The 24,496-nt window shown below is 36.0% G+C and overlaps 1 protein-coding gene across 1 annotated transcript in view; it reads right to left on the bottom strand.

Annotated features, from left to right (window-relative positions):
- The window catches only part of EIF3H (eukaryotic translation initiation factor 3 subunit H), an 89,457-nt gene that overhangs the window by 43,273 nt on the left and 21,688 nt on the right, over nt 1-24,496 (bottom strand). The window contains exon 2 of the mRNA XM_042786037.1: nt 23,211-23,367. Coding sequence (XP_042641971.1) covers nt 23,211-23,367 — 157 coding nt within the window. The remainder of the gene's footprint in view (nt 1-23,210; nt 23,368-24,496) is intronic.

Here is a 24,496-nt window from a genome sequence, read left to right as displayed (position 1 = left end):
AATAGAAATTGCTATTAAAAAAGAAATCACCAAATGTTCTAGAACAGATGCCCACATTTTGATTTTGTAGTGTTTACGTAACTGATGAACTGAAAATCAGATTAGGTGACACAAGAAAAAGACTACTATCCCCTCATCCAAAACACAGATTATTATCGATTTATGGTGAAATACACTCATTGCTGTCAGATGTTCTGCAATTGCATTACTGGAAGCCACAGAAATGCCTACATGAAACACCATATCTGCATTTCTGGCATGACTAAGGGCACACATATATTAGGTTTCCATACGAAAGTTCTCTCTTTATTTCGGTTAGCAGCAGGAGTTATTTTAAAGAATTACACATTTCCCTCAGTGTCAAAAACTTGCAGGTCCTCAGGGTCTCTTGTGGAGGTAGAATAATCACTTAACACACAGTTCATCAAATTTCTCAAATGCTGTTTTCATGCATTGAATCAAATCCTTCAATTTTTACAATGTAGGAAATAAACTTACCCATTTTAGCCTTATCCTTATGAAAAGGGAGACTATGTTCAAAAGACAATACTTTGCCTTATAACTTTTACTTCCCATCACCATTTCACTCCCAGTAACATCAAATTTCAACTCACACCACAGTAAATACATTCTTTCTTCATGTATAAATTCTCCTCTTCTCTCTCTCCACTTCTTATTGCTGTGATCTCTCTCTTAGCCAATTTAATGCCCATATTTCTTTCCATTGTCACTGCAGGTTAAGCTTTGCCTGTTTACTTATACAATTCTCACCGAGTAAATACAAAAGTAGTAAATTATCATCTTGTAAACATAAAAGTAGTAAGCTATCATCATCTGCACTTATCTTAAGCATTACTCCGATATGTTTTGCCAATCCTTCTTTGCCTTTCTATTTACTGCTGGGGATCGGTTCTAATCCATCTAACATTTTCTCCAAAAGCCTATTAAAGACATTATTTTTCCCAGTATAAATTGTAGGTAAACATTACCTAGTAGCCCATTCACTACTTAAAATTAATAACCTACTTGGCCTGTTCAAGTCCCAGTACGTAACTGTTTGGCACATCTCTATTCCTCAGCAGAATGAACTTGTAATACTATTTGACTGCTGTGATACCAATTAATTACCGTATAAAGTCTTCATGATACAGAATCATACAACTTCCATTGTGTTATATAAAAATTATTTATTACAAATAAAAATAAGAACATCTAATTCTAACAGCAATGTTTCTTAAATAACAAAAATGTATTTATTCTTAAAGAATAAATTACTAAAATGCAATCTTCAAACCAATACTGAGTTGCAGTGAGACTACTACTGTCTTACTCTTCTTGGGAGTAAAAATCTAATTAAATTGCACTAAAAGTAGCCAGTTCAGTTAAAAAAAAAAAAAAAATCTCCTCCAGGGCTGAATCATTAAATACTAAAAACTTAATTTCCAGCCCACTGTGAAGGGAAACAGCAAATATGTGTTTCAAATAGGTCATCTGGATTATTTTCTGTAAAAACAATAAAACTACCTGCAAAGAGGTACATTTTCTCAGGCATTATTATTTTGTCAACTCTTTTCTAGGAAGTAAAGTAAATAAATCTGTCCTTCAAATAAGCCATCCAAACTTTCAAAAGAAGTCTCTTCATATTTATGGGGTTTTCTGCATCTTTTAAAAATAATTGTGTAATGCATTTGGGAGGCGCTACTACTTAGCATGATACCAATTTAAAAGAAGGAAACAACATGTTCTTTTGCCAGATTCCAAATCAGCTTGATGGCCAGGCCAGGAACAAAGAACACCATGCTCGCAGATAACAATTTAATAAAATCTGTGGCATCTGAAGTAGCAATCTTTACCTCAGCATGATACTCACAGGCATCAAATTTAATAAAATGACCCCAATAAAAGTTAATCAGAAGTGTTTAAATGTATTGGCAATAAAAGAAATTTTACAGCCAGCAGAGTCAGTTATCTTCTGTGTGACAAATTAACTAAGCACTGAAAATGGGTGATGCATCAGTACCATTTCAACAATGAAAAATGCATGGAAGTTAGTTGGGAGAGAAACCCCAAGCAGAACCACCATGTAAATGAATAAAACCTCCATAATACCATACATTTTGTACTACACAGAAGAGAAAAACAACTAAAGGTGATTGTTTTTCTTCAAGACAACTGTAATTTTACTGGGGCTACAGCAACAGGTACTCCAATAATGCCTACTCTTTAATTATATCTCAAATGTAGAACAAGTACCATTAAACACTAGAAGAAATCAGCCACGATCAGAAGTTTTGCAGGTATGCTTACAAGACAATGGATTAATTCTGCTCAGCTATCATGAAAGTTTGAATGCTTACCAGGATGAACCTCTGAAATTTGTAACATACCTAACGTGACCCTAATTAACCTTCTTGGACTTGGGATGATAAACTAGAGAGAGCTGGTTAATATTACGTCTACACAATACATTACAGGAGTAAAAGCAGCATGTTTAAAAACAGCATCAGCAGATGCATCTAGCTCAAAACCACTCGTTTTTTGAACCTAAAGCTGGTAAGTTTTCTCCCTGGAAACAATCCATTACCTTTCCCATCATAACAGTTACCCTTGTGCCATCTAGAAAGTTTCTAAAATTGTCTCCTGTTACAAAGACAAGCTTTGTACATATGTTTCAAAAGACCTCTCTTTAAGAAACTGATTAAATTATGTTCAGCTCTAGTTGCTCTTATTTTAAAGAAGTACTGTATAGCTTTGCTAAATAAGAAGCAGATCAGAAAAGTAGAACAATTAAACAGTAGGTTTGGGGTAAAAAAAAAAAATGTAAGTAACAAAAATTGTCTATCTTGAATACTTAACCTTTTGATTTTGCCTTGCAGCATGAGATGCATTATTACCTATTAAGCAGGAGAAGAAAAAATACTTTATCTTGGGAGGCAACAGCAGCTGAAATGAAACATTAAAACCAATTATCAGTCTTGTCAAGTCTGCAGTATCTTAAGGGAAAGTCCTGTTTACTTTTTTCTTTTTCGTCTCCGCAGCAGAGGTCAAAAAATGTGGTTTGCTTATTGAGCATATGGCTAATATCAGTTTTCTTTCACCACTCTCGCTGCCCAGTGTCTTAAAACCAGAAGAAAGTTGCTACTAACAAGAACTGGCACATGTAAGAAGGAAATCACTTTTCATGAAGCTGGGGGGGGGGGGGGGGGGGAAGAGACATCTATGCAGTGTCCATTTTCCATTTTTATCCATGTGTACTTCAGACCATAAATTGCCACAGTTCAAAAAATTCTGAAGTACTTTTCTTTCTTAAGAATTGCTACTCTCAGTTGTCCTTCTAAAGGGAACTTTTTATATATACTACTACAAAGGATGCGGCCTGTAGCATTGTTTCTCTAAAAGATAAATTTAATTTTCATATTCTAGTAACTCTTCAACTGAATACCTGATGTAACCTTTCCCAGCACATATTAACTTCTACTTACTCCTGGTTTTATAACCAGTATAGACAAGCAGGAATTTTATACAGGCATGGTTAAAACAGTTAAAATGATAGCTCTCCTAGTTTATTCCTAATTGGACTTTTTTCATGTTAGGAATAAAATAAACTGAGAAAGTTTTCTTTTGGCCAGAGAGGTGTGTTCATACACTAAAACAGAAATGCAATTTTATTTAAAGCCTCTAAATGCTAACAGAGACAAAGCCATGCCTTAACACAAGCATTACTAGTTAGGAGTGTCTAGCTCACCAACCATTGCTAGGCCACCACCAGCAATACACACACTTCGCAAACAACATGGTAACTCCGGCACTATTGGATCACTTGTTCATGATTTCTCTAAGTGACAAGACCAATAGGGAACATAAGGAAAACCTTTAAGACAGCTGTATCTTGAGGACACTGGGAAGAAAGGCAAAAGACTTCAATTCTTTTCACGGTAAAACTCTGCTCTTCAGCATCTAAAAAAGATGGACAAGTTGCAGTGCTTATAACTCATAGTTAAAAGAGCACTTCATTTCCCTTTCCAACAGTTCTCTACAGCTGCCACCTGTAAGACCACAGTTCAAAGGACCACATGGAAAAAAAATACAGGAAAGGAACCCACACAACTGAAGAGCTGGAGGAGCAAGAAAAAAAGGGAATCAGTTACCACCTTTTGTTTAGGGAAATTAAGTGCTGTGATGTTAAACATTCCAAAATTAGCATGAGACAAGCTTCACAATTTCTCCCACAACTACCCAGGCATCCCAAAGAAGTTACTTAAATTATTCTATGCATCAGTTTTTTTAACTGTAAACTAGTGATAGTTTACCTCACAGAGAGGTTATGAGGCAATTAACTGATCATAAAGTGTGCCAAGATCCTCAAATGAAAGCTGCTATGCAAGTGCAGGGTATTAATCTCACACTCTAGGTACAAATCATTCTCTTATCCCACCTTCTACCTAGTGTTGGCAGCTTTACAACCATTTAAACTCTCTACTACATACATTGGCTAGGTTCCCTGCAGCAGACATCTTAGACACAGTGCACTTTTGTGGTTCAGCTACCTACACCTTCCTGCATAAAACAGGGCATTTGGTTCAAGACATCTGCAGCTTCAGGTAGACTGCCCAAACACACAGTCTGCGAGCTGCATACAGACATCGAATTTCTGGCTGCAGTACTACCAGATCCATGAAGACTTCTCTGAACTGCATGTAACAAATACATTGCCAGATACCATCTAACTTACATAAAAGCTGTAGCATAGAAGAAGCAAAAGGACCACTAGCCATCTTTGTAAGCTTAACTTTTAATTGCACACTTTTCAAAACGTTCATTGGTTTTATAACCAGTTAGAATGCTTACACTTCATTCATCATAACGTTCTTTAAATAATATATTAGATGACTTCCTTCTAAATTAATAAAACAATGTTAAGTTTGGAGCAGGCAGTAACATAAACAATGGAAAATTCAGTCATGATTCACCAGTGATATGGATCCAGCAGAGGTAGCAAAAAGGACGGTGCAGCAAAGAGATAGTGCTTTTATCAGCCTGGTCTGCAGGTCAGCAGATCAAGTAGAGAAAAGGTTTCAAAGTAGGAAGTGAAGGGGAAAAGATCAGCAGAACAAGCAAGGGCAGATCTGCTCTATATTAAGAGGACAAGCTGGGAGAAGGAAAGAGAAAGATCAAGGAGAGAGGCAAAAATAGTTGTAAATCAACTGTTACCCTAATGCCATAATCTGGATGGGTGAGACTTCAGTAAAGAGGTGACAGTAAAAATTAATTTACCATCAAGTGATATTCCATACAAAAAGACTGAATAAAAAGCAAAACACTTCAGAAAATTAAAGAAAATACAGCATTTGCAAGGTTCCAGATAGGATGGAAGAACAGCAGTTTCAGAGTATGCATGTGTGGATGACATGATGACAACAAAGCCAATTCAAAGACAGCCTGGTGGGACACTGCGAAGGAAATGCAAAACAAACCATAATGATGATCAAAGTTACACAACACTGGCTCAATCCACTTTAGTTCTGCATTCACTATAGCTTCTAGTTATGATTTACTAGTATAAACAAAGCCTTTTCTTTTTTTTTTATTTTTTTTTTCCTTCCAGCAGCTCAGAAGTGCTTTGCAGTTCCCCAGGCCTAAAATCAAGGTCCCTTTCCATTCTTCTCTTCCAAGCCTTTTCTGAATATTTTTCCCTTCTCACAGAGCCAACAGAAATACCATTTTATAGATGTTCAGTGCACTATACACCTTTCTGCTACACACAGACAAAAAGAAGCACACATATACATTTACAGAAGTCCCGACTGAAGAAGAAAGGTATTCTGGGAAGAAAAATACCAATGGCTCTCCTAAATATTTAATACTTTTTAAATTAAAAGACTGCTGAAGTGTTTAAAAACACCTGATCAATTATTTTGTTCATGTCAGGATATATTAATTTATTCCGACATAACAAAAATGGGGAGTTTTGTTAACTTTGGGAGTTTGAATGGATTTATAGACAAAATACATTTAATATTAGTAAATAAATTTAGTGAAAGCTTTAGTTATTCAACCACCTCCACGATTCTCTTAACATTTCTATCCATTTCTTCAGAAAACTAGAATGGCGATTGTGTTTCTATCAAGATATGATAGTGATTTTTCATGAGAGTGGAAGTTGTATTACTTTATTCCCATAACACTTTCCTATAATTTTCAAAAAAATGGGGATGGGCCTTTACCTGAGCCAAAGATCTGCAAGACCTTACAAGGAAATGAAAACAAAAGAAGTCTACCAGAGCTGAAAGACTAGAATTTAGCAGCACATTTCCTAACAACTGCTTATACAAAAGCGTGCTGTTAAAAGTAACTACCACTATTTTTATCCAGGTTTGAAATAAACAAATCATTTCATCAACTATTTTCCATACTTACACATTGGACAGAAAGACTTAGAGTGTCCTGGGAGCTGTGTCACTATTTTAGCTAACTTTAAAAAAGAGTTAATGGGGACTGGGAATCTACATTAATATAATGCTTTGACACTTGAATATAAAAATTGACTGCTACCATTTGCTTTATTTGGCCAATACCTTTTTAACATTAAGTGGAGTACCACGTTTGAGAACTGATCCAGATAGAAACAGACTCACTGTGAAAGATATTTGGAACTCTTAAATACATGGGCTAGGTCCAGATAACCACAGGCAGTCACAGATCTATCCCGATTTATATGGCACTTTCCAGTTCATGCCTGTACAAGCGAAGACTTGGCTACAGAACTCGCTGGAATAACTGCTCCCACAAACCATGTGAGCAGGACCCCTGCTCGCTCAGGACCCCACAGCAGCACTAACTACAAACCAGCCAGAGCCCTTGCTAATCACAAAAGCACAAGCAGGAGGAGTTATAGAACTTTGGTCCATCCAAATCAGTCCAGCATCTCATGTGAACATGTTTAAAGAGGTTCACTTAGGCTTTGAAGCAAGTTGAGGAACTTCTGGAGAAAGGAGATGCGAAATAAGCAAGAAGATCATATATACGCTGCATGCATATGACCTGAAAATACAGACCTACTGCTATTTTAACTAAGGATATAGCATTTCTTTGAATGCAAAAACTGACAACAGTAAAACTAACTAAAAATTCAGCTTAATAATTAAACTCTGTTCTGAAAGAGAAAACATTGATTAGTGAAACAATTACTTGGATATATTTAATGAACATTAAATTTTATACTCAAATTGCTAAAAAATATCAAAGAAAAAATAGATTTTACAGTAAAATATACATAAGGAAGCTTTAACTTTTGTATGCAATCTGGAAATGAGTGGGGGGAAAAAAAAAAAAAAATCAAATGTTTAAAAGTGGGGAGGATTTGCACGATTTCCTCCCACACCTCTACACCCCCCAAAAATCCTCCCCAAATGACCTGTTCTCATTTTATGATGTAGTGGATCCCAAAGACATTTGGACATTACACTGTGTTCACCATGTTCACATCAACTGCCTTCCTCTGTGTCAAAAGGAAAAAAACTGCAACAACATACAATTGAGTAAAATGCCAAATAACAAAAAGTAACACATAATAATTTCTTCATTATACTATTCTGAGATACTTGAACTACAACATGAGATGTTTTCATACAAACTCCAGTTTCCCATTTCAGAACCCTAAATATTATTAACGAAATCAAGCCACCTCCACATCAATCCCTGCACAAACGAAGACTTCCACATTCAGGGGAGTATATGGAAAATATTACCAAACAAGTTGATCAAATTACAGATGTTGAAATGTATAGATTTTAGTAATTTAAAAGTCTCTTTCAAATTCAGGATAAATAGGATATCAAAATCATAGGGACAGAGTTAAAAGTAATTCGATAGCTGTTTCCTCCCATTATATACTGTTTGTAGTGAGCATTTGGCTAACATGTCCTCCAAGACCTCCCCAGACTCCCTCTCAACCTGCAATAGCATACCACTACCCTTACAGTGTCTCTCCTGACGACTCACCCCTGATAAAAAGTTAGGCCCACTACTTCTTCTTGCAGCCATCTTGAACACAGGAAAAAAAATGTTTTCTTCTTTTGCAGAAACCTTTTTCTTTATGGAGACTTAATCAAATGTCCTTTTACCCTGTCAACTCTTAAGAACCCAAAAACACACAACAGAAACAAGAGAAAAAATCCCAATTCTGAACTATTGTCATCCTTACTATTAAACACTACCTGTTACTCTGTCATATATATATATAAAAAAAAAAAAGGGGGGTGAGGAGGAATGTTCAGTAGCAGATAAACACAGCAAAAAAAAAGTAGTATTGTCAGAGGCTGAATAACATGTGTTTAGGTATCCACAACCAAACCAAATACACAGATTCTATCAAACAAGCAGTTCTCCTAGCTCTGCCAATCAACAAAGCCTCAACAAGTTGCAACCTAGGCATTTTGTATGTAGTGATAGCTGTATTTAATGTCTGCAAAACTGCACCAAAATTTTATTAAGAGAAAGAATAAAGACAGCTATTTCCCATATTCAGGTTATTAAGATGGATCAGATTTTATTAATTTATTAGCAAGAATGAGCAGAATCAGAAGACAGGCCTAAGTGTTCCCTCTTTCATGTTAAAGTGCCACTTAAATGCATGAAGGAAAAGCAAGAGAAAATAATAAGGAGCACATCTGCATCGTGCAGAGGGCAGTGCTGGGAACCTGAAGCCAGACCAGAACCCGGCTGTTTCACAGCGCAATGCAGAGCTGTGCACATGGCCTACGGCTGTGCTTACTCGTTGCACCAGCTCCTAAGGGACACGGCTGCAGCATGCCAACATACCCACATCCTTACTGATGTCCACCCCGATCCCTCCACCTGAGGTGCCAGTGCACCTCTCCGTGTGGATTCCTCTCTGCTCCCAGCAGCATGCGTTACTACTGCTGCTCTCCGTGGCGTGATGCAATGTGTCCCACGTGCTCTGAAAATAGTCTTCTGGCCTTCTGTCAGATTACAGGACTTGTGCAACAGGTGCTTTTGTACCAAGGGTGACATATTGAACTAGAAACTCCCCCATACCAATTTCTGACTTGAGTACTGTCTCGGTTTTTGCAATCCCTCTTTGTATTGTGTCAGATAAAAATCTAAATCACAGTGATGACAAGGAACATTGACACTATAAACAGACGACTCTTTAAATAAAGTTGTGATCAAAGCATCAAGTAGCCTAATAAAAGCCAGGTGGCTCTAGCTTATCATATGCCATACTCATTATTTCAAGTGGCCCATTTAATAGATTTCCAGGTGACAACAAAAGAAGGTTTGTTGCCAGTTATTTCATTTCTGGCTCTGCTTATGTATCTGGGGCCTTTTGATAAGATGGTGTAATTAAAAAAAAAAAAAGCTGAAAAATACTTATTTTAAGAATCAGGCTTTTTGTCACTGTTGGCAAAACCACAGAAACCAATGTGGCTTTGTATTATTCACTATCTACATAAAGCTTAGCTAAGTACGAAGGAGATACCAAATGACTCATGTTTGCCATAGTTTTCAGTGCGCCAGTGTGTTTGTCCTGGGAAGTCCAAAATATTTAATGGCAACTCTCAGAGAAACCTTTAAGTTTCAATTAAAAACAGTCAATATTTTTAAAAACTTTTCTAAGTCTTTATCTTTAAAAGGAGTATAAGCTCTGACAGCAGGTAGACAAAAAAAAAAAATATTTGACATTTATTTTTAATTTTAAATTTGCGCTTTATGCATCCAAATACATCAATTCAGTCAAATGTCACAAAACAGACCACTGTGAATAACAGGAACCCATTTTCAAATGTAATTTTAAAAAGTAAAACCCAGAACTCAAATTTCTACATTTGAGGAAGGAGGGACTTTTTGTTTTTAATTTTACACCACTGCATCAAACTAGAATTTTACAAGGAACTCTGTCATCCCCTCACCCTGCCATTTATTATTTCAAGTAGTATCTTGCTTTCTCCTGCTCCAAGCATATTTTAATTTCTGACCCACTACTGCAATTCCTTTTCAAACAAAAGAGTGGATAAATTTTTGCATGGAAATCAGGTTTAGAAGTCTAACATTTTCTAAATGCTGTGGCATTTAGCCTTTCAAACCTCCATTTGCCTTTCAGTTATAACTGAAATTTCAGTTTCCAAATTAGCCAGGTAGAGATGCCAATATTCCACTGAAAGCCATTAAGACCTGGACACCTAAGCTCCTGTGCCGTTTCTAAGATGTTTGAGCAAGTATGTGTTTGTACAATGTTTAGGACACCCAGAGCCAGCTGACACCTCCAGGCATGAGCACAGTAAAGCATAAATCACATTGCGCTTCCTAGTTTGAGAGCTACACATCTTTCAGGATGGGAGTAGTAACCTTGTTCCAATTTACATCTAAACACTTCTTACTCCCACTCCTCACCATCTCCTCGGCATTCCTCTTATCTTCAACACTTGATTCCTATTGGAAACCATCGCTATATGTCACCAATTCTAGTTTCTATAAATTGATCAATGCCAAACCAAACCTCAACCGTCTTTTCATCTAGTCTTCTGTCAGTAACACACCACTCAATGATTGTTGATACTGTACTATTCTAACAAGCACATGACCAAAAGACAGGAAAAAAAAGAAATACACTTCCAAGGAAACATTAATATTTTTGTTTTGTTTTGAAATTATTCTTCCTATTCTGAAGGAGAATTGTCATGTTTGGTCTATTCCTGAATACTTGGTGCTGCAACCCTGTCTTTCTTGCACATGATGAGAACTACATAACTAGAGAGCAATACATCAAGTCTATAAAATCATCCTCAGTAGAATTAAAAGAATTTTTTAAAAAATCCTGCCCTTGGAGCTTTAGTACTCAGGAACGTGTTTTTTAACTAGAAGAATCACTAGGCTCCGGGGACAAAGACCTTCAGAATTTCCTGAGTAACAAAAACCTCCATTTTTAAAAGTGCTTGTTGTTCCACTGCGTGAGAAAGGCTTTTGAGCCCCAGTGTGTACCAGGAGTGGCACCCAGTGTCCAAACTGCATCCTTACAACAGCATCTTCAACTCCCTTCTCAGTCTTCCCTCGTTCCTTTCTCCCAGGCTGCAGCCACAGAAAATAAGCAGCTCTATGCTTAAACTGTACATTTCATAAAGTGTACTTTAAGTAAAGCAGTCTACATAAAGCTTTTGCCAAACTGTTTTAATCAACAGTGCATAGATGAAACAAATTTTCAACTATTTAATACGGAGAACAACTATCAAGTACGATAAAATACTTCAATTAAGCCATACAGCTACAGATTTAAACTCTGAATGAAATCAGCATTTGCATAGACTATGGTCTTTCAACTGTGCTCAACAACTGACTTAACAGCCACAAGCTGATTTATTCCCAATCACTGGTATTGCCTTATTAGTCCAAAACAGTTTTCCTAAACACGCTTTGTTAAAGCAGAACTAAAAATCACTTAAAGAATTAGAAAAAAAAAAATTTCTATTTTTTTGCAGCTATGCAGGATCATCTATTGTGATTGGCTAAGTGAACTGAGTAAAAGTGAGAGCAACAAATCTAGCAAATAAAGTCCTTTTGTTTCCTCCCAAAAGTGATCAGAGAGATAAGACTTAGGTTTAAACAAGATTCAACACCTGGAGTAAGCTATAAAGAAAGCTTCTCCCAACCTGCTGTAAAAGCTACAATTTCTACTTTTTTTATTATTATTATTTCACTATCACAAACAGTTCAGAGTTGTACAAACTGGATTACGATAAAACACTTAATGATTAGAACAATTATCCTAAAGCACTAAACGGCTATTACTCTATTGGTAGGCAAGGACACAGTATGCAGCAATACAAACTGCTAGAGAGGGAAAAAAAAATAAGAACATGCCAGGGAGAAAGCTATTTCCATCTACATGTGGAAGTCAAATTGCAAATACCCTTTCAGTATTTTGCCAGACTTCAGATGGTCAGTTTTCCTGTTTTACTAATATCAAAACCTAAAACCCACCATAAGCTCCCTCCCCTCAAACAATGAAGCCTAGCGTTGCCCATCTGACTTGCTATCTGCCTGACATGTTCTAGTTCGAGGAACATTACATGCACCTCTTCAGAAGTCAAATGCCTTACAGCCACATGAAATTCTGAGTTCATGAGAACTAAAAGATTAGGTCTCAGCTACACTGCAAATATCTCTGACCCAGCTTTTCTTTCTCAACCAAAGGCACAAAAGTGGCACAATTTAACAGTTTATCGAGAACTATAAAATCCTGATGTTCAGTGACTGTAGTGCCTCCCTAATTTACCCCTCTAATTTCTCTGCTGCACAAATGCACGCTATAAAAGCTCCAAGATATATCACACAGATTAGGTTTTTATATGTATTAAAAATATATATACACGTATAAATATATATTTCTAAATATATATATATACATATTCACACACACACATTGAATAGCGTGTTCAAATCTTGTTGAATTACTTCCCCGTTCAGATTTATTTTGTTTCAACAAGACTTCCACTTGCAAAAACATGCACACATTGCACAGCAAATATATCTTTGTTAGGTGCCTAATATGGCCAGGGAAACCATTTTGATTATTCCGTGCCCGCTTATGCATTGTCCTACAAAACAATAAGATAGAACAGCAAGAAACTAGCAATTAAGAGAGTCTGAATGCACATCGGGAATCACTAAAATCCACACCAGCCAAGTCAGGAACAATATGACTGATGAATAGGCCATATTATATTCGGATTGTTAGCAAGTGTTAAAAAATTATCCTTAGCAGATGTCCCTTATGACCTAAATATATCACACAAAGAACATGCCTGTGTTGTTCTCTAAAAAAGTTTTAAGAAATCCTTCCATTTCTATTATTGACTAAAACTCCACAATGCTGCATGTTGGCTATAAATATGTGCATCGAGGATTTATCATGCTAAACCTACAAAAACGTACGAGTATTTTACTGAAGAGTAAACAATCTATTTTAATGTGTATTTTTCTACTGCATGAATTTACGCTGAACTGAAGCATGTAATCCAATAAAAGAAATCAAACTGTGTATTCAGCAAACAGTGAAACAAAAGACAAGCTGCATCCTACAGCAACTTCTCGACCAACACACCACAAACCAAAATATAGTAAATGTCTTGAAGTTAGATGGGTGAGAACAACTTTAACTGCAATAAATACATTTTGTAGATATAGTCAATAAGAAATTATATAAATTTAAGCTACTATACCCTATTACATTTGCAGCTATGCACACTCTACTCATCTTCAGTAGAGCTTTAAATAAGTTTTTAATTCCTTAAATTTTGATGTTACAAAGATTCTATACACTTGCTTGCCACACTACAGCTAAATGCATGATTTGCTCAGTTGGAGCTTTCTCAGTTTCTTCATATATTCTTGACTGCACCACTGGATTTAGCAACATATATTAATCATAAATAAATAATGCTAAAATATAGATCTAAACTTAAACTCTACTAAGGATTTTTCTCTTTTCCATCAGACTAGTACTTCACTTGAAAATCTTTTAAGTTTAGTAAGCTTTGTGAATCAATTACTTATCCTTTCAACTCCACTGCTGCAGTAGGTTTCCTGTTAGCAAAATGGATTTCAAGACTGTTCCTCAAGTATTCCGTTCAATATTCAGTACTGAACCTTGGACTAATAATGTGTCTCTGTCTTTCCATCAATAAAAGAAATACAAATTCTATAAACAAAAAAGGTGTGACTTGGGTTTAATGTGTTCTATATCTTGAGTACGTATGATTTTCCTCTAGAAGAAGATAATGCTACATAATTTTTCCAGATTATGCAGTTGAGAAATCCATAAAACATTATGGAGTGAGAAACAAGAACCAAAAAGATTTTTCTTAATTTACTACTACTACTTATTTCAATCAGTTTCTATTATTTTTCACCCAGATGTATTGATTAGAATTGTTGTTCAATAGAACTATGGGCATTTCCTTCATTTTAGCTCTCAGAAAAAAATATTATTCATTCTGCCGTGCTTTTTTTCAGCTCCCTCAAGTTTACTGCAGCATTCTTCAGGGAAGGAAATGGCTAAATACTTGCATTAGCAAAAAAGTAAAGGGGGGAAATGGAAAGAGGTAATAAGGTGTTAAAAGAACACTCTCTTCCTCTTGGTCCAGTCACACCTGAAGAAGTGTTAACAAAAGAACAAATGAGTGTAAAGTCAAAATATCTGGCCAAAGATATGGGGGAACACAGGGACCACAAGCAATCGCTCTCTTAACAAAGGACATGCTACAGACCAAAACAAGACAAGCAAAATGTAGAGTGTGATTCAGGCACTCCAACTGAAATATCCACTCCTGTAGCAGATTGCCCAAGACTGAAGAATCACAGTCAAGGATGAAGAAGTAGAAAGTTTTTTGCAGAACTGACAATGCCATATTTACATTGTCTGGGCTTCCTTCTAGATGAAGCTTCACTTCCTCCAAACATAGTGGTAGCCTAAAGCTACTACTTTTCTAACATTTAGGCACCCAAGGCAGCACCTACCTCAGTTGGGCAAGATAAATACAGGATCTACCAGGATGTCTATTATACATTCTAGCAGTTGCCAGAAAAGCATCTGTTTCCTTAAAATACAAATGGTTATATTCAGACTTTTTTCCTGAATTGCAGTACAGCAAAAATCAAACGCTTAGTAAAAGATAAAGTACATCTAGAAAAGAAAAAAGCCAGTAAGTTTCACCTTTACCATATGTCCACAGCAATAATGGTTTATGTACTAATCTGTAGTAGAACAGCTAAAAGAATTACTTGAGAGTGACTGCTTTTAATAGGAACTAGCAAATCAGATATTGTTTACCATAATATTTCCACTAGTTAATGACAAAATTAAAACACAAAAAACAGATGGTCATTTGCATCTGTGCAATTTAAAAGTGTGGAGGAATATAAAATATTTTCCTATTTCAGAGTTCTTGCATATTCCAAAAACTGAACAAACAATACATTAAATGCATGTGTAAAAATCATATAGCCTTCAGATTCTTTGTAATTCCTCAAAAATTATTTTTAAATCTCTTGAGTACTCAGGGTACTCAAATCTGTACATTTTCTCTCCCTCTAATGAACAGTAAGTATAAGGCTTAATGTTTTTAAATCACTGTCACAAAGGACAATATAGGCATAAAATTCAGACTAATGCCTGAAATCAAAGAATACATATTAAATTTCTAAATATACTTTAATTATTTAATTGGTTATCCTCTTCTGTGCACTTCTATGTCTTTAATAAAAGTTGAGCTCATTATATTAGCAAGAAAAATCAAATTCAGAATAGCTCATTTGTAATATTTTGCCTAAATCGCAGGTAAAAACCTGGGCATTCATACTACTGATTACATAGAAATTAACAAGTTTCTGCACATATTACAAAAATATATTAAATATCCATATAGCAAACTAAGTGATCTTATACCATGATTATAAATAAAGAATACAGCTAAGATAGAATACATACTATGAGGTAAAAATCTCCTGGCTTCAAGTTCAAAACTTGCATATAGTGAAATGGTTAAATGCAAAACTGAGATGGATACAAACTTTCAGCTCATTCTAATGCTGCTAAAAGACAGTTAAATACAGCAAACTACCTATCACTTAATAGATGCTTAATTTTTAGGATTACTAACTGATAATTCTTAAGCATGATTTTCAGTAAAGTTCAGCATAAAAGTTTATTAGATATCACAATAATATCCACTGCACTCATGGATTGTTAAAAAAAAAAAAAAATCAAACAAACTGACTGGAGTTATCAGAATCTAGGCAGCTATAAAGGTTTTATGTTTAGAAGTTTAAAAAAAATAGTATAACACTTCTGAATTTAAAAACAAATTACATTAACTTATTTTGCAGCAAAATTTTAATGGAACTGGATTCAAGTAAAACTTTAATATGCCTGGTGCTTTAAAGAGCAAAATTATGCCTCTTTTTTGATCCAAAATTATATGTTGAACAAAAGGATTTACCTACCACTTTAAAGCATTGCCTCTACAGTAAAAATCAACTTGAAGATCCAGAAATGCAGTAAGCAAAGCATTTCAGACATTTCATGCAACACTATCAGAAAAGGAATAGTTTAGATGCATTTTTTTTAAGTCTGCACAGTCCAGTAGCATGAACCCACTTTAAATAAGCTAAGATGTTCCATCCCAAGCACTATCTCTTGCTTAGTTACACATGGTAGAATTGGAAAGAAAACCTGCAAAACAAGAAAGCCCCTGCTCTGCTTTTAGGATACATACACATACACAAAAGTCTCTGAATCAAATTCTACCGATCTATACAGTTCCTCAGAGCACGCAGCACATTTAGGCTGAGTTAAGAAACAAAAAAAACACCGAGTTAGTAGCGCCGCATTTAATTCAATGCGCTTTGTAACGTACTTTCGGAATTCATCTGTATAAAAGACGCTATGAACCTTATCAGATGAAAATAATCTTGCTGCCTCTCCCGCCTGCAAGCCGCGGGTCGGCGGGCGCGCGGCGCGGCCCGTGCGCTGGGCGCGAGCACCCCCTAACGGCCGCGGCTCCGCCGCGCGCGGCCCGAGCTTCAAAATGGAGACGGGGGTACGCACAGGTACCCCTCACCTCCCCCCGCTGTAGCTCTGATAATTAAAAGTGCTTGTTCTTAAGGCTTTTTATTAGCAAAACGTGCCGGGGGGGGGGGAGGATAGGCTGCTGCATCTGATCTGTATCAAGCCCTGGTATCCGCACATACGTCGCTTCAGATTGGGCCCTGAAAAGTAGGCTTTCATCTCAATTTCCTTTTCTTTGCCCAGTAAAGACAAAAACCTCCAGCAGAGATAGGTCTGCACAGTATGAAAACTTACACAAAACATTTAATATGCTGCATGCCTGCTACTCCACTGAACCATTACAATTACGCAAACAATATTAGTTTTCTTTTAGGAAACAAATCAAGAAATTGCACTAGTGACAGGTAAAGTACAAAATAACTCAGGTGTGATTAGCAGCTTTATTAAAGAACCTCGATTATATGATACATCTTATTACATGGCAATTAAGCAAACCTAATTACCAACCTCTCTGTCAATGAGTATATTCCAATATCAGTTCTGGCAACCCACAAAAAAAAAAAAAACAAATATGAAAGACTAGATGAGACTGTCTTGCATGTTTAACAACTGACCATCTACCCTTTGTCATAATCATCTGAATTCCTTATAGATTAATCCCTACAAAGTCTATGGACTATTTCATTGATTCTTTTCACCCAAATGATAAAGAAAAAAATCCAACTTAAAATTCAATATTCTTTTTCAACAGAGCACAAAGTAAAACTTCATAAATGCGCTCACAAACCTGACAGGCTTTTGCCAGCACTTCGTAATTGAAAAGTCAACATTTACATAGTATAGCTTTCTTCCTAAATTACTATAGGAACTTACAAAAAACACAGTTGAGGAATTCAGATAATTGGACTACAACCGGAACCAGAACCCAGCCTGTGATTTTGGAGCTTTTGGGTCATCTATTCCTGTCCTTAGTGAAATAAAACTTCAACTTCATCTAACTGGATTATGCATTTCATAAATATTCAATTTTCCTACAATAAAAGACAATACACATGACATTCTCTATTTTTGCCAACTGTTATACCGAAGAGAATAAACCTAAACAAAAAAGAAAAAAAAAAGTCAGCTAAAATTGCACCTGCCTATTCACAAAAAAGTTACAGCATGCTAAAGTTCTGTCCTGCAGCAATAGAAGAGGAATAAAAAATACGCCTACAACAATAAACCTTTGAGTTATAATAAAAGCAGATTTAAAATGGGAATAACTGGAAGTTGTTTCCACAAGAAAAGCTGACAAAATTTAGCCTTGACAGAAACCTTTCCAGAAAAGAGATGAATCAACACAGCCAGTGGGCTGTGATTTAATGACATCAGGACAGACTTCTACAGCAATACTACCAAAAGAAATCAACCTTCACAGAGTTAATTTGGTCCCTATAGGTATATGCATACTGTCTGGGAGATTCTGTTCTGGCCATACAGCAGTTTCAAGCACCTTAGGGGTTCACACTACCTCTCCAGTTGTACTCACAAGGCTGTTTGTGGAGCTACAATGTTAACTTGAAAGAAAAAATATAACTCTTCAAGACAGTAGCCTTTTTGGTTAAGATGCTTCTTAAAAAGCCAGAACAGTCCACCAAACACCACCCCACCTATGCACTGAGAAACAGTATGCTAAGAAGTGTGAGAACTCACGTGACTTCAGTCTTGAAGTCCCTATAATGTCAAGCCAATGTAGCAGACCACAGGCTTCAAGAAATGCAATCTCAAGAACAAGTCCTCCAATAATACAGGAGATGCCTTAACACAGCCAACACTCAATACATTCTCACTGCAGTGTGCAGCAGTTCAAAAGCACACATTCAATCCATTGCTTTATCTTAAATTAACTTCTCTAAGCATGGTTCTTTTACCTAACTGAAGCCCTCTGCTTCTGCAATAGCTACATATCGCAGGTCACTGCACTGGCAACACCAGAGGTAAGGTTCAACAGTACAAACTGCTGCAACACCTTGCTGATTAAAACCCTGAAAAAATACTATATAGGAGCTGTGACATGTTTCTCCATATGCAACTGCATTCACTTGAGGATAAACAGAAGCCACAAAACAAAGAAAACAGTGAGTGTTTTTGTGGAAATGCTGCATTATGTTATTTCTAGTTGTTACCGACTGATGATACAACTAAATACAACCTACAGCACAGAAAAATACAGGTATTAGAATCTTCCATCATCTAGGTACTCCTAACTCAAAAATTGAAAATCAAAATTAACATTCTCAGGTAAGAAAGTAAAAATCTTGTCAGGGCAGGAAAGTGGGGGGGGAGAAGGTGGCATCATCTTTTCATCTGTAGCATTTCAGAGGGAATCTAATGAAAACTCTGCATAGTTATAAAAGAAGAAAAAGTTACAACCTTCTATAACTTATTTTGATTTTATAATTATATAACTGTCTCAAAGTTTCTATTGGCATAATTACCACTGCACTTAATTTATTATCTTACCTTTGTAAGTAAGGTTTTACATTTTTAACTGTTGCTTTCCATGAAAGGAATATAAATTTCCTTTAAATAGGGAGAAAAGCTACTCAATGAATAGCACTGAAGATAAAAACAACGAAGTGCAAAGGATTGAACTTAACATGTCGCTTAGAGACACAATTTATAGTCAAGAATAATACATTTACTTCTCAGGAAGAAAATACACCTCATGCATTACACCTTTTTTGTAAACCTTAACTGAAAAAAAGCAAAACTATGCTTGGACAAAAGATTGAAAGTATCCTAAAGTGAAAGTAATTACCAGAAAATTACCCTCACAAAGACAAGCTGAGGTACTGCATCATTTTACAAAGTGCCTAAACCAAAAATCCTTACAGCAGAAATCTGATTTTCCCTAAACAGGGGTTGAATCCATTGGGTGGAGGATGGGGGGACTGGGGGGAAGAAAAGGGGTGCACAGGAATAGGGGTTGCATGTGTACATAACAAAGTATCTTCTTAAAATTAAAGATCTGTATTTTGAGAAATAAATTCAATACCTATGAGGGTTTAAGTGCAGTAGTAGTAAGGAAAAAGTAGTAAGGAAACACAGTGAAAAATGCCTGACCAGAGTGCAGCCCTGAAATATCAAACATTTGTATTGAAGCATCTTTTGCTGAAGACTCAACAACATACCCCTGTTCTGCAATTTTCTTCCATTAGCTCACACATCATCAACTAAATTTCACCTACAGATTTCTAACACAGAGAGCTGGGTTGAACCCTCCCACCCCCCTCCTAAAATCTTGTGCTGCAGCAGACCAACCTAAGTGTTTAAGACTTTCCTGACAGGAAAATCTTACCCAAAAAATTACACTTTGTAAAAAGAATCATAAGAAGATGACACTGAAGGAGAACTTTCTAAGATGAAAACCACCTGTGGCTTCATAAACGGTAGACCATCCTCCCAGATTTGTAATAAGAATTACTTGAAGGTAAAAAAAACCTTCTCATGTTCTCAGTCGTTTCTAGAAATAGCCCAATTCAAACTGCACTAAAAATGTTCTTGCACTAAAAGAACAAGTCTTGGTATGTTGTTTTTCTTTAAATCAAAAATTTCATTTTCGAACAAATTCTGTTACAGAAAATAGTCAAAACTTTAATGTTATCTCGGGCATTAGCAGCAAGAGACAAAATGTCACCGTAACAAATGCATACCTAAGCATATCTGAAGAAATAGATGTTGCTAAAAAGTTAGAAATAACATCTTTATCAAACTGATTCTTAAATGTCATGCATACCTATTTCAAGTTCAAATTAAGGTTATTTTCTTAGCACCCTCAAAAACGTGTTTTATATTATATTTTCTCAGTTTAAAAAAGGAAAACGTTATCTTAAATGTGTCTTGCTAATTATCCAACAGTTTGTTTGCTCAAGTATCACCCTCCTGTACATAAGCTCAATTCTATTAGCGATCACCTCAAGACCACAAGACAAATGAGTATTTTTCAGGTGACCTGTTCCTAGAGCTCCTGCAAAATGATAAAGAAGAGATTATTTTTTGGGGTGTATACATTCAATTCTCAGCATAGCAGATTAGGAGTTTGCCAACAGACAACCACACCATGGTTGTTCCTTGTTTCCTCCCCTCAGGAGAAGGGCAGGTAGGGTAGTGTGGCCCTTCAGCCAGTGCAACACTTCTTGCATTAATATAATATCAAGTATGTCTAAAGTCTGCTACAAAATGCAGGCCCAGAAACCTGGAATCTCAATAGGATTGTTCCTATTTCAGAATCTTAGATGGAGAAGGGGGATGGGATTAAAAACATTAAATATACACACTGTGGAAGAAGAAACGACAGTACAGCATTATTCTGACCAAAGAGAACAATGTTAAGTATCATTCTGGGTGACGGAGGCACTGAAGCACCAAGACCCTTCCACTTCCCTTCCAAATTTCTGGCCCTGAATGTGTGCAAATATATAAAGCCAGTTATGATACTGACATAACATACAAATCTCAGGAAGAGGTGCCTTGTTTGGTTTGGTTTTTAGCAACCTGAATTTTAAGGTTCTGGCATACAACAAGAGATTTCTCTGCTGGAATATCCATATCTAGAAGAAAAAAAGAATCTTTCGAAAATCTGGCAGGATGCTTGCATAGGGAAACATAGCTCCAGGGAAAACAAACAAGGAGTATTTATAAAACATTATTAGTTTTCATGTTGGCAAGACAGAAGACAATTCTATATAGAGCCTAAAAAGGTATCTAACACTCCAGCCTCTACCACATAGGTCAAAGGGCTGAACAGGCCTCAAATAAAGGGAATGCAGAATGAACATGAGCACTGTGGGTTTTCTGAATGGTTCAGTCTAACTATATTTTACTGAGAATAATACAGAGCAAACCTCTCTGTGACCCACATGGTAGAGGCTAGGGAAGATGAAAACAAACACAAAATGGCTCTTGAGATTGTCTTACAGAGTTCAGCACAGGCAGGCTCCCCTGACCTGGCTGCAAATTCCTTACTACTGCTAGAAGCACGCATCAACATCACTACGATGGGTTCACTTTCCACTCTGGCTAGAGTTTGCTTTTCTTTCTGGGCCTCAAGCATGGGAACAGAAGGTTCACAAACTAAGTCATCCAGGTGAGGGAAGCTCCACAAGCATTGCCTTCTGCACCTCACTTAGTGCCAGGATCATTGCCTACTTCCTAAAAAGGGAAAAAGGTAGACTGGTAACAAGTGTCACTTTCTTGGAAAGAAGTTTCTCCCAAGCAGGAACAGTTGAACCTTGCATACCAGATCACAGGCTTACAGCTTCAGATGGCAGTCATCATATGGCAAGATGAATCTATCTCTGAAACTAAGAAATTAATTTCACTCCTTGCTTGCCTATCAGCTACGTGGATATAATTCAGCCATTTTCTATGGGAAAAACTAAAGCATGGGCTCCAATTAAAAATTTAGATTGCTCCAACCTTTTGAAGAGCTCCAGAAGAGAACAAATCTTTAAAGCATCTTCTAGACTTTAATAAAATACAGTTCTGATTCAAGCACCATTATTAATGTAGGATAATTAAGATTCCATTGTATTTTGCCCTTTTTTTTTTTTCATATAGCAAATTTTGTAATCCCACAACAGCAAAAAACAGCTAAGAAACATTACCAAGTTGCAAAGAATTCTTAAAACAATCTCTGTTTTAAAGGCAGGGTCCAAGATTCTTTTGTAATAAGATAAAAGATAAATTTAATAATATCTAATCTCATTATAAGCAAGAAAAAGCAGTGTATACTTAAAGATTAAGTAATCTTACTCAAACTGAATTATCAAAATTAGATACAATCAAGCTTCCAGCTACAACTACTTTGACTATATTGCCTCTTTAGTTACTCTGGAAGTTAAGTTGTCCCTCTTTAAGCCCTAACAAAAATGTTTCTACTAGTATCATTAAATACACACACATATGTATATTAGCAAGATTAGAACAGTAAGCCTTTTGAGTTTACTTTATCAATTTTATACCATTCCGTGTCAAGCCAATTATATTCACTTACAGTGGCAATAACAAAACATGATGCGGACCAGCAAGGAAACACCAAGACAGATAGAAACCACTGATACTACTTATTGCTCACTTGGAAAAGCAAAAATATCACCCAGATTTCAAGTCAACTAGTGCCTCTTAAACTTAAAAAGGTCTGCTCTTCGAGCTTTCAAGGAGTACATAATCACATACAAATAAATCCACAGAGAGGCAATCTATATGCCTGACTACATACATATACATGTATATATATACATACACATATACACACACAGACATTTTCATTAAAAACTTTAAAGTCTATACAAATTATAGACTGGAAACTTATGTAACTTCCTGTGTGGACAGTCTTACTCTAAAGTAAGTGTGTCCACATAATACAGTATTTCTCCCTATATCTTTCCTCACATAGACAAGATTTCAGTTGGATATTCAGAATGGCATTGCAAGTAACCCATTGATACCTCAAATCAAATAAAACCAGTCTCTGATCACATACAAGCTTCTGGTTACTGTGAAAAAAAATCCTTTTCTGTACATATGGATTTTAATTTTTTTTTTTTTACCTAAAGTTTTGTAAAACCGTAACCATTACCTTCATCAAAGTCTGCATCATCTTCTGTATGCTGAGGGAAAGGGAAGCAATTTGTGATTTCAAGTCTGTCATCCACCACAAGACCCAGCAGCACTCCCTGGACCACTTCATTCCCCTGTCCTTCCTCCTGGTAATGTTTAATTATCTTCAACACAACCTACAACACAAAGACAAGAAAACCATATTATGCAATGAGTTTCTTTGTCCCCAAACTATGTATTTGGAACTTTTAAATTGTTGAAGTGTTCCATAAATTAGAGTGTAAAACCAAGTGAACTACTGAACAGCAGCAATTTTAATACAGGTTGAGGAACTGGAAGCCATCCTAATATTACTGGAGAATAAAGATGACCATTAAATGAATGGTCAAAATGCAGTTTTAAAGAAATTTTCTCAAACACTGCTCTAAAATGAAATATTGCTGGGTGTTTTGTTTGTTTGGCTGGGGGTTTTTTTAACTTTATCTTGATGCTGTAACTGTTAAAAACTATCTTGCAGGGGCAATAAGCTCCCTTCTGAAGGAAACTGCACAAGAAACACCTTGAAAGTAACTGCAGAAACTCGTATGAAATTTTTTAAGAGAACAAAATGCATCACATTTCAGTTGCATTAACCTTCAAAATTACATCTCATTGCAGTTTTATTTCAGATGATAATGTAATTTATATTTTTGTAAACTATGTGTCATAGGATATTTAAGAATAATGAATGATAAAAGGAAGAAAAAAGAGGAACATATATTACTCATTATATTATTAAAAATATAATTCTCACTTCCTTCCCTAAATCTGAACTCTACAAAGAATAATTCTCATGAGATGATACTGTAAATTGGAACAGTATGAGCAAAACCACTCCAAAATAGTCAATCATTTGCTAGAAACGCCTTACACTTGAGTAAAATTTTATGCTTAACAACAAGAACCAGAACAAGATAAGACACTAACCACAAACACAGAACTGAACTTATGCTTTGTCCAACATAAGTGAATTTTATTTCACTAAACCCTAATTCATCCAAGCAAAATACAACAGAAAATGTCTGATGACTATGTTGTCATTAAAGCAATACTTCAATACCTGTTGGCAAACAGGCTAGTCTAATGGATTTCACCTCAACCCACTGAGAAGAATTTTGTACAAATACTGGTATTTAGCGCATGTTCCACAGGAACAGGAGAGTTAAGCTCATATTTACACATCAGGAACATATATTTGTCCCTAGCTTTCTCAGTTGTTTGGCAGAACTTTAGAAATACCATTAATGAATTAAAGTACCACAATAG

This window comes from Tyto alba, unplaced genomic scaffold (assembly GCF_018691265.1).
Source record: "Tyto alba isolate M040663 unplaced genomic scaffold, T.alba_DEE_v4.0 Super-Scaffold_9, whole genome shotgun sequence".
Lineage (NCBI taxonomy): Eukaryota > Metazoa > Chordata > Aves > Strigiformes > Tytonidae > Tyto > Tyto alba.
This window is presented reverse-complemented; position numbering and strand designations above follow the sequence as displayed.